The sequence below is a fragment of the Ambystoma mexicanum genome, chromosome 11, assembly GCF_040938575.1.
Source record: "Ambystoma mexicanum isolate Mex_15411 chromosome 11, UKY_AmexF1_1, whole genome shotgun sequence".
In the NCBI taxonomy this organism is placed as follows: Eukaryota; Metazoa; Chordata; class Amphibia; order Caudata; family Ambystomatidae; genus Ambystoma; species Ambystoma mexicanum.
Window position 1 is genome coordinate 32,899,714 of NC_090934.1, and position 12,002 is coordinate 32,911,715.

General features: G+C 47.5%; 1 protein-coding gene across 1 annotated transcript in view; it reads right to left on the minus strand.

Moving 5' to 3' along the window:
• Positions 1 to 2,939: 2,939 nt before the first annotated feature.
• Positions 2,940 to 12,002, minus strand: part of TSSK3 (testis specific serine kinase 3) — a 229,835-nt gene continuing 220,772 nt past the window's right edge. The window contains exon 2 of the mRNA XM_069625245.1: positions 2,940 to 3,656. Within this exon, the coding sequence (XP_069481346.1) occupies positions 2,992 to 3,656 (665 nt within the window). The 3' untranslated portion in view covers positions 2,940 to 2,991. The remainder of the gene's footprint in view (positions 3,657 to 12,002) is intronic.

Consider the following 12,002-nt stretch of genomic DNA (forward strand, 5'->3'; position numbering starts at 1 on the left):
GACTTCATACTCCAATTAATTAACTAATGTCTTCCGGATCTATGTCCTTCTGTCTCGCAATTTTTTTTTTAAAATTTTTTATTTATTTATTTATTTATTTATTTATTTATTTATTTTTTATTTTTTTGTAATTCCAATTCTATTTGTGCATTTACCATGCGCAATTTATTTCCGGCATACGCACACCTCAAACATATCCTTGTCTATATGGAGTAGCCTTAATGATTTCCTTTACATGATATCTACACTAGTCCATCATGGCGCTCTTGTTTTCCCATTAACTCTGTGGTGACTCGCCTGTGCACGGGCGTTTTCACTGTTGCTTCCCTCACATCTCCGAGTTATACTCGGCACACAGAGGGTTTCCGTTTGGCTCCAGTTCCCCACATAGCAGTGAAAGTACTGGTGAGTCAACGTTGACAATTTGTACACGGACCCTTCCAGCAAGAATTCTTGCTGCTTCAGATGTCCACAGAGATAAACCACTGCATTCTTCGTTTCCTGCCCGTGCTGCAGCAAGATAATAATTTACTGAAAATTCATTCGTGCAACTGCAAAATAATGGTATGTCATTTCTTTATTTTCAAATGACTGCTAGGTGGAAATCTAGTCAGTCAGATTCCTACATAAATAGCCATCCCGTCTTTTGCTTTATAGGGAGCTCACGCCTAACTTTGTCAGATTACTCAACTTCTACCTTTGGTAAGTGGGATAAAACTATATATATAATATTAAAACAATTTTCTATGACGCAACATATTTGCAACCCCTCTTTTTATCGCATTCGATTCATTAAGTTGCCACTTGATAAAACATTTTTTAATTTTGCATTTTTCTCTAGTATTCAAAATACACACTAGCCAAGATCAAGGTACAATTTTAACAGTCAGTGGCCTTATACATGTATTTCTGGCTGATTACCATGAGCATCTTCTCTCACTGAATAATTTTGTTGTTCTTTTGTCTTTTTTCTCTCTCCTCCCTCTTTTCATTGTTTTATAATGTGTTATGTTTTTTCCACCGAATTACGCACTTTTTGTGTTTTTAATTTCCTTTCTTTGAATTGGGTTGATTTGATATGTGCATTCGTTGCAACTGCCTGTTACTTTAAACCATATACTCAATGTGTTGGTTTGGCAAACCCTAACTGCCTCCTTGCCCTGGGTCTGGGGACTGGTTTGTTTTGCTATTGAATCATGCTTAACAAATGTTTTCGTTGTACATCAATGTTTTATAATTTTGCACAAGCAGCCTCAGTAGAAGAGCGGGAAGCTCGAAACACGTGTCAGGCTGCACCAATTCTGATTAAAACCACTAATTTAATTTGCAATTGCTTATTATTCTATGTGTGTGCGCAGTTTGAGAGCAAACCCTTTCTTTCTCTCAGACAAGATGTGCACTGGCTGCCCGTACGAGACAGAATCACCCTTAGATCCCTCGTCATCGTACACAAATACCTCTCTAATGACGGCCCAAATACTTGGCAGACAGGTTCAACAAACACACCCCCACCAGGCCATCCAGAATGCTATACCCTCACTGCCTTTCCATCCCCAAATTCTCCCTAAACAAATGCAGGCAGATCTAGCTTCCCGCTTCTAGCTGCCAAACAATGGAACTCTATACCATTGAACCTTAGAACAGAACCTTCCTTCTGTACTTTCAGAGAGAAAACTAAGTCCTGGCTAGCCAATAAGAACTCCTCCTTAGTCTGACGCTCTAATCACTGTACTTTTATCCTTTGTCAGCCCTTCGACCATTATGTAACGTGTCAACTGCACTTACTGTAATATTTTGTATGTCTATAGCTTGTTGTAACATGCTCTAAGTCTCCGGCGCCCAGTTACCTCAGGGTTCGGGGCGTGGTATAAATTAAGAAACAAAACAAAACAAAGACCAGGGCACAGGCTAGACTGCTAGACTTGGGGGCAGAGTCTAGTAAGGGAGACCAGCGCATAGGCCAGACTGCTAGACTTGGGGGCGGAGTCTAGTAAGGGAGACAGCGCATAGGCCAGACTGCTAGACTTGGGGGCAGAGTCTAGTAAGGGAGACCAGCGCATAGGCCAGACTGTTAGACTTGGGGGCGGAGTCTAGTAAGGGAGACCAGCGCATAGGCCAGACCGCTAGACTTGGGGGCAGAGTCTAGTAAGGGAGACCAGGGCATAGGCCAGACTGCTAGACTTGGGGGCGGAGTCTGGTAAGGAAGACCAGAGCATAGGCCAGACTTTGGAGTGGGCTTGATGAGCAGGACCAAGGCATACACCAGACTTGGGGGAAGGGCCTGATGAGAGCAAGCAGGGCATAAGCCAGACTTGTAGGAGGGGCCATGCGTGGGGACGGGGAAGTTTGCATTCTATGTAAATATAACACTATGAGGAATCAAAGAATGCAGAAACCCCCATGGTGGCCCAGTCTAATTTTTATTTCTTTTGAAAGGGTTTCAGATTGGAAATCGACGCGCGACTTCCAATATATGGCATAAAACTAGAAGTGAATATCTCCTTGGTCGTCCATATTCTTTATATACACATATATGGCCAAGCCTCCTTGGGTCGCTCTCGGGCAGTCTACTAGGGTGGGGGCAGAGGCTTGCTTCTCGCGGCTGTGGGGCAGTGTGACAACTGGCAGTTGTTTTGGGGTAGGTGAAGGGTGGGTTCAGAGAGTTAAAGTAGGCTTTTTGCATTCCTAACAGTTCTGTTTTATTATTAATGAAAGTCGCCTTTAGAGAACATCGCAGTCTTGCCCCCTCTGCCGCGATGGGTCCCTCTGGACGGTAGCTGAAAGAGCTGTGGCTGCATTGGCATGATTGGTTGGGTGATCAAAAATGAAGAGGGGTAAGACCACCTGCCCTTCTTTGGGGGAGGGGTGGAGAGTAGAGGCTGACAGCGACACCGTTAGTGCACAGCAGTAGCAAAAGAAGGGCCTAAAAACCAACTTGGTGCCAAAATACAAATATAAACATTTATGTGTAAGGGTAGGGTGGAGGCTCCGTTAAGGGGTCGCCAGCCATATATGGGTGCTGACTTCTTCTATGCAGGGTCGCTGCACCATATCTGGCTCCAGCAGCCGCTGTAGGAGGTGCTGGCACTCTGTCGATACGCTGAGCGGGCTGGGAATGGATACCCCCTTCTGTTGCCTCCAGAGCATCTTGGGAATGTCTGTGTCATCGAAGGGCAGACTGGCACACAGCATGACATACAGTACCACCCCCATACCCCATATGTCCCCCTTGCGGCTGTCATGGGGCACACCCTGGAGCACTTCAGGGGCAGCATATGCGGTGCTGCCACAGAAAGTGCGGCTCATGTCCGTAGTGGTGGTGGGGACCAACTTGGCAAAGCCAAAGTCCGTCAGCTTGAGGGTAATCCCCTTGTGGAGAAGCGCATTCTCGCATTTAAGGTCCCTGTGGGCCACACCCCGGCTGTGTAAGTAGAGTATAGCCTCCACCAACTGCCGGAAGAGGACCTTGGTGCGTCCTTCTGGCATTGGTCCTCCATGTGCCACATAGTCAAAGATGTCTCCGCCCTCGGCCAGCTCCATCACCATATAAATCTTGCCGTCCGAAGACTCGAGGGTCTCGTAGACACGGATGATGTTCTTGTGATCCAGACGTCGAACGATCTGTAGCTCCCGTGGTAGAAAGTGCTGGATAAACTCTGTGGGCAAAAAACAGTTAGCGTCAAGGCTTGATGCATCTACAACAAATGTCAAGCAACGGCCTAAGTGAGCAAATTCAGCCTTTTGCCGCCTTTTCTAAGTTTTATGCAAACATCAGAAAGTTATGGAAATTGAGTTGTTTCTGCTTTTGGTTTTCTTTTTAACAATTCCATGAACAAAAAAGGCATTATTTAAATTAAATATTGAACATATCAATAGTAAGAATGCATCAAATCAAGGGGATGCTTTAGGCTATGCACTATGCTGCCTCTAGCAATATTGTTGGGAAATAAAGTGTGTGCATTTGTAATCATTGCGTCGATTAGAATCCTTCTTAGGGGCACTGGCAGTAGGTATGTCTTAGGAAGCTAGTGCTATCCTGAATGCGGGAAGACGCAAACTGTTTCTAGGCAAATGATAGCATGCCTCAAAAAGCACCCTGTGGGTAACTTGGCAAGGTAGGCGCTATCGCAGCTACTAATGTGGATCTGGGGAAACATGGAAGAGAACGGGACAGATTTGGCTGTGGTGCAAGGATAGAGGTGTGTTACAATAAATATGAGTGTACTGGATCCCATTAAAGTTGACAATAATAGAATGAAAAATCATGAATCCGCAAGCTCTTGAATTTGAAAATTCATAACACATAGGCTGGAGGGGCAGCAAGGAACAACATGATTGGGCAGGAGGTAGATGAGCATAACGGGGAAATTGGTCATGCCATTGAGAAGAGGTTGGTTAAAGAACATGTGCACAGGGTTAATACCAGCAGGATAGGGGCTAGTGTGCCATTACCCTTTTCAAAGTACTTACTAAGTGAAGGCAATTTTCCTTCTAGACAGAACTACCATACAATCCTTTCAAAAATGAAAGAATGTTCATACGATTACTCCCACCCCCCCCCCCCCCCCCAACACATTTTATTCGTTTTATTGTTACACACATATTGTGGCTATTCTTTACCAATAACTTTGTTTTACATCTTCTGAATACATACAACAACTTCCCAGAAGAAATGTTAGAAAATGGAAACCAAAGAGCCCGCCTTTCCCGTAGTTCCAAACTTTCTAAAATGCTCACATGCAGCAGTTTACACTCTGATCCCCCCCATATTTACCGTAAACGAGCTCTTCCTTCCCTGCAATAATATACATGATCCAGGGTCATATTCTGAGCAACTGCAGAGCTATTAGTCTTTCCGTGCATGTTCTGAGCATGAAACTCTCTATTGTCTTGCAACAAGTAATTTACCAAAGGTTGCCAAATCCTTCAAAAAGAAGTTGCAGTCTCACAAATCTCTGCTGTTAGCCTTTCCATTTCCATCATCTGTCTGATCGCATTCCATCAAATATCAGTCGTTGGAGGATCTTTTCTCTGCCAGTTGCTTGTAATGGTTATTGCGGCTGTCAACAGCATTGATGGACCAAATATCCCTCCAGGTGATTTCAAAGGATATTATTCTATGGGAATCCCCAGCAGGATCACCCCTGGGTTCCATCGGAAAGACTGGCCAATCACCCACCCATCAATTGGATTACTCCTTTCCAGAATGTCTGCATGGCAGGGCAGGGCCACCAGACACGATCAAACAAACCTTCTTCTCTACGTTCCCTCCAATGACCTTAGAGATCTTGTGGTTTGCCTTATGTAGTCAGCACCAAGTAACCCATCTATCCGCCATTTTTAATGCAATTTATTTGTGCTGTACACATATTGAGGAACGGGATGGTCTAGCTGATACTCTCCCGTGTTGCCCTGCTTAAAAGGGGATCCCAAATCAGGTTCCCAGTGTTGTGATGTTCTTGGGATTGACACCCTGATTTTCGTGCCCCAATAATTTATGTAACCCCGAGATCAGCCCCTTTGCACCTTCAGAGTCCCTCAAAAATAATTCCAATTTTCATAATGGTTTTATCGCACCCTTACTTTATTGGACTGTAACACCCAATGCCCTAACTGTAAATTTTCCGATCTGTTATGTTCTTTCAATCCAAATTCCTGTTTACAGTCATAGAAGGATTTGATGGCACTTCCTTCAACATATTCCCCAAGCAGAAGCAACCCCCTACATTCTAATCCCTAAACCTTGTGGTGTCTAGACCTGGCGAAAAGTCTGTGTTGCCAAATAGAAGCGTAAAGGGAGAGATGAGCAGCCTCAGCACCACTCTTACGATTCTCCCGGACCAGATATCTGGGACCATTTTGGTGATTGAGCTGATGTATAGCAATTCCGGTCTGCGATTCTTCAACAGCTATAGGAGCATCCAAAGAGCCACTCCTGACACCGCTCAATCCATTTCCCACCATAGCTTAATTGAGAATTCCTTCAACCACTCCTTCTGGATTCTCAATTGTGTGGCCTCGTAGAATTGTAGCAGATTGAGGCAACCCAATCCCCCCTCTTTACATCTGGTAGTCAGTAGTTTTCATGTGGGTCTGGGTTTTTGCCTTTCCAGATAAGCAAGAGGAGGTCTCTTTCCAATTTAACTATATCTGTGTTTATTATTCGCATCGGTAGGGTTTGGAAAGAAGGCACAGTAGTATGTAATCCTATCGAAAACAGGATGTGGCCAAGTGTCTCCATCGGTTCATATGCTGTCTGATAGTGTCATACAAGAGAGGATAGTTAAGTCTATACAGCGCCGCTATAGACAAAGAAATATTCACCCCAGATATTTTATAGAATTATTAACCTATTATTAGCTAGATTTTCAGGATAATTGTTATTTCAGATCTTTGGGAATATCTAGGCTCAGCAGCTCTGATTTAGTGGTGTTGACTTTAAAATCCAAAGCTTTGAAAAAGTGTGATATTTCTGGAATTGTCTCACCTGGGTTTGAAATGATGGAAGTAAATCATATGCAAATAGCAATATTTTATATTCCCTGCCCCTCACTGCCCCCCAGTGCCTTACATTTTTGGATTAGCCCGTATCCTTCTAGCAAAGGACTCAATTGCTAAAATAACTAATAGGAGGGAAAGGGGACATCCCTCACAAACCTCTCTTCCCAGATTAAATAAAATAAAAAAATGTAAACTTCTTTTTATTATTTTCATCATAATAAACAGAAAGAGAAAAAAGAAACAGATCAGAACAGCATCAAACTGAACCCACCCCCACCCCCAACCCTAGTCATAGTGCCTATGATCCTTCCCGCCTAGACATTTCCCTCCCAACCTTTTAACTGTAGATGTCCAACAACTTGAGTCTTTGAGGGCACCATTGTTCCCTAAATTCCCCTTTCAAATAGGCCAATGTCTCTCCCCAATCCGCCGAGAACTTCTCCAATTTATTGTTGGCTGCATAAGATGCCCATTCCATCGAGACTATATCCCACATTTTCCTTAACCACTCTTGCTCTGTCGGGATCGTGGGACTCTTCCACCTCTGAGCAATGAGGGCCATCGCAGCCAGCGTGAAAATCACTCTCGCCTTAGTTCTTCCTCTCCTCTCCTCCTCACCCCCCAGCTCTCTCTTCCCCAGTAAAACCTCTAGAGGATCTTGACTGGCACCCTCCCCCAACGCCTGAGAAAGGGCCTGTGCAACAACATTCCAAAAAGGCCTAATAATGGGGCAGTTCCACCATATGTGAGTTGCTGAACCTTCTTCCCCCAGCCCCTCCAGCATTTCCCCGCGGTTGCTGGGTACATCGCGTGTAGGCGGGCCGGAGTATAATGCCAACAATATATATACTTATACCAAGCCTTCTGCAACTGAATCGCTTTTGCCACCTTTGGGATCTGCTTCCATAATCTCTCTCAGTCCTCTTGTCCCATTCTGACCCCCGGCTGCTGTTGCCACCCCCTCATATATGCCCAAGTGGTTTCTGGGACCGCAGACTCTAGTTGCCTATATAGATCCGAGATTAACCCTTTGGACCCATCGTGGGTAGTAAGAAACAGTTCACATTGTGTCGGGTCCCGAGTCGCAGCCTTCCTTACCTCCCCAGACATTACCCAGTGCCTAATCTGGAAGTATCAGTGCCTCTCTCGCTCTCCTACCCCAAACTCCAGCTTGCATTCCTCAAAGGTTTTTACCCTTTCACCTCTGAACATGTCCCTCAACGTTCTACAGCCCCCCCTCTCCCACTTCAGAAACGCCCCCCTCTCCAACCCCGGTGTGAAGTCCCCATTATTAAAGATTGGAATGAATGGCGAAGGGAAGGTCGTAATCCCCCGCTTCTCCACCGCCCTGTCCCAACTATCCACTACTCCCTTCGTGATAGCACTTAAGTATAGGTGGGTCGGTCTCAGCCTTCGTGGGAGCCACAGTAGTCCTCCCAAATCGTGGCGAGCTACAGCTCTGTCCATTTTTACCCAATGCTTAACATAGTCCTCCGAAAACCATTCCCTGATTACCCTTAGTAGTGCTGCTTCGTGGTAGTGGCAAAAGTCAGGGAAGGCCAGGCCCCCCCCCTTTCCCTAGACGCCGTTAGCAGTCGCCTGGACAAACGTGTCCTCTTACCCTTCCAGACAAATTCCTTGACCGCCCGATCCAATCTCTTAAAAAAACTTTCCGAGACCGGCAGGGGGATAGCCTGAAAGAGATATAGAACCCGTGGGAGAACCACCATTTCGAGGACAGCCCCTCTTCCCAACCAGGATATTCTTAGAGCACCCCATTTCCTTAAATCTTTTTTGATTGCTAATAGTATGGGTTCATACCCGTACCAGCCCGCCAGCGAGGGTGTGATCCTGACTCCCAAGTAACGCAGCCCGGACGGACTCCATTTCAACGGGGAGATTGCCCTCGTTTCTCTCGCCTCCTGCTCCCCTAGGGACAGATTCATTAACTCTGACTTCTGGAAGTTGACCCGTAGACCTTAAATCTCCCCAAATTTAGTTAACAGTTCTATGCTTGCCTTGATGGACTCCTTTGGGTTCGTTAATGTGAGCAACATTTCATCGGCAAAGGCTGCTAATCTATGCTGCTCCCCCCAATGGTATACCCTGAATATCTTCCGCCTCTCGTATGGCCAGGAGAAGTGGCTCCAAATATGTTGCATAAAGCAACGGGGAGAGGGGCCACCCCTGCTTCGTCCCCCGCTCCAGTCTGAATGGCCGAGACATTTCCCTGTTCACTAAAACCCACGACGTAGGATTTTTATAATTCGCAGTGACAATTTTTATAAACCCCATCCCCAAGCCCATTCTTTCCATCACCTGGAATAAGAACGACCAATCCACCCGTTCAAACGCCTTTTCAGCGTCAAGCGCCAAGAGGATCGCCGGAGTGGTCGTCTTGCGGGATTTCTCCACCAAATGAGCCACCCTCCTAATATTATCGGCGGTTTGCCTTCCCAGCACAAAACCTGCCTGATCTTGGTGGATCAAAAATGGTAGGTGCTTTTCCAGGCGCTTTGCCAAAATTTTGGTAAAAATGTTTGCCTTAGTGTTTAGAAGAGCAATAGGTTGGTATGAAGTACATTCCTCCGGGTCCTTCCCCACTTTATGGATAAGAGTAATTTTGGCCTCCTCAATCGAAGGGGTAATTCCACCCCCAGCACCAAATGTGTTAAATAGTTGAGTTAAGGGCGGTACCAAAAGATGAGAGAACGTTTTATAGAAGGAGGCCGGATAACCATCAGGTCCAGGAGCTTTGTTGCGGGGGAGAGACACTATGGTGGCCCTGACCTCATCCTCCATGATAGGTCGGCCCAGATCTTCGCCGTCCTCTTTTGATAGTCGCGGAAGAGGCAAATTCTCCAAGAACTCTTTCTGCGGCTGCGGATGTGGGCACTGAAGAGTACAGCGCTCCGTAGAATTCAACTAGTCTTCCCTTCATCTCTTCGGCCCTGGTGAGTCTCTTACCCCCCTCGTCCTTGATAGCCATTATTACCTTCTGTTCCCTTTGTCCCATCAGCAGGCGAGCTAGGAGTGAGTCTGCCTTATTTGCCATGGCATAGAATTTTTGCCTTACCCTAAGCATAGCCTCTTCCACTTTTTTGGTCCTTAAAATCCCCAGCTGGCCCTCCGTCAACCTATACTCCCTATATGCCTTCCTTGTAGGGGTCTCCCGTACCCGCGCCCTGGCGACCTCGACCTCCTTTTCCAGCTGAGTTTCTAAACTCCTCAGTAGCCTATTTCTCTCCACCTTCATAGCGATAAGTTCCCCCCTCAAGGTTGCCTTGAAGGAGGCGTTGCATATTGTGCTCTGACTAGTGTCCGAGCGATTATTCCTCTCGAAGAAGTCCCAGATCTTACTTCCAATTTCCTCCCGTATCACTTGGTCCCTCAGGAGTTCCCCCGGGAATTTCCAGCTCCACACCCCCGGCCTTCACCTCCCAAGCCGCATTTCCATTTGCACTACCTTGTGGTCAGCTATCTCCAGAGGGCACACCTCAACAGCCTCCACTTCCCCCATCAGACTGGCCGAAACCCAAATGTAATCGATTCGGGACTGGGTTCTGTGGACATCAGAAAAAAGGTGAACCCCTCCTCATCTCCCCGTATTGCGCACCATGCATCTCGTAGCCCGGCCTCCTCCCATCTCGCCCTCAACTGGAGAGAAGCCACTGCACCGCCACCTGCCCTCTCATCCCGGGACCGGTCCCCCTTCTTATCCCAAGCGAGATTGAAATCTCCCATCAATATCACTTGCCCCCTCGCAAAGTTCTCTAAAGTGCCCAAGGTTTCACGCAAGAACTGGTCTTGGCCCACATTAGGGGCGTACACCGATGCAATAGTATTGCACAAACTCATTATCTCCCCCCTCACCATAATGTATCTCCCATTACTATCCCTAAGAATATCTTGGGGTCTAAAATTAACCCTCCTCCCAAAGGCAAGGGCAACCCCCCATTTCTTCGTGGGGCCCGATGCAAACAATATCTGTGAGAAGCCCTTCAGGCGCAGACGACCCTGGTCCTGCCTTAGTAGATGAGTCTCTTGTAATGCCAGCACATCCGGTTTATAAGACTTAGTAAATTGTTCCAGCTTAGTGCGTTTGAGGGGGGAGTTTAGCCCCCTCACATTATGTGTTAGCCACCTGAATGCTGCGTTATGGCATAAAGCGCCCTCCCCAGCCGACACTTCAACCGTACCCCGGGTTTGCCCTCACCACACCCCCCCTTCCCTTCCTGAGGAGGGCCCAGAAATCCTCCCCCTCCTTCCGCCTATTTCATCTCCGACCTCTCATCCTCCCAAATTCATCCTACTCCATTGACAACTATGTCATCCATCCTGAATCCCCAACTTAGGGGGAGGTTGTCCCCTCCCCGCAACCCCCTTGCTCATCTCCCCCTCCCTCTCGGACACTTCTGCACTTACTCGTTCCAGGATGTTTTCACCTCCATGCCTCCAGGCCCCCGTGTAAAGCCCTTGTTTCCACCACCCCCAACACAAGGCCTCCAACCAAAAGTCTATACCCCCGGTCTAACCCGTGTCGCCGCCCCCATTGCTCTCTTTAACTCTGCGAGAGTCCCCCGCCCCCCGTAGCGCCGTTCTCCTCCTACCTCGGGGCCCTTCCCCCGCAGTGGACCATTCCCATGGTCTGACCCTCTCCCTCTGTTTGCCCCGGACTGAGTGGGTTCCCCCCTGTTCCCCCTCCCCGTTTTCCATGTCTACCCGGATTATACCTGCTGCCTCCTGCAGGGTGGTGGCACGCCTCTGGCTCCCCTCCCACTCAAACACCAACCCGAAAGGGAAGGACCACTTGTACTTTATCCCCCCCAGACCAGTTCCCTCAGCACCGGACCCATTTGCCTCCTCTTCAACAGCATGCCAGCGGCCAGGTCCTGAAACAAAGCAATTTCTTGACCTTTATAAAGCACCGGTTATCTCTGCCTCGCCGCTCTCAGTACTGCCTCCTTTTGGCTATACCGGGCAAAAGCCGCCAAGACATCCCGCGGCCTGGTATTTGATCCACTAGTGGTACGGCCCACTCTATGAACCCTGTCTAGTTCAATCTTCCCTGGGGATTCCTCCTCCAGGAGCCCTGCGAAAATCCCCTGGAGACAGCCTCAGGCAACGATTTGATCCTAATGTTGACCCTTCGGGATCTGGTCTCCAAATCTTCTATCGTTACCTCCAAGTTCCTTGTTGCAATGTCCAACCTATCTATGGCCTCACTTTCGCTGTCGTATCCCTTTCGCATTCTTGGAGGCCCCTTTCCAATAGGTCTGTCCTCTCCCCCAACTGAGCCGTTTCCTGTCGCAATTCTCCCAGGGCCGTGTTTAAATCGCTCTTCATCAGTTTAAATTGTTCCTGGAAGGTTTTGGCCAAGGAGTCTCTTAGGTTCTGCATTTGTCCTCTGAGGTCTTGCCTCGTCATTTGCGTCGATATCTCTGGTCCTTCCTGATCCCATGCCTTCCTAGGAGGCACATCTTCTTCGCTCCGCTCTCTGC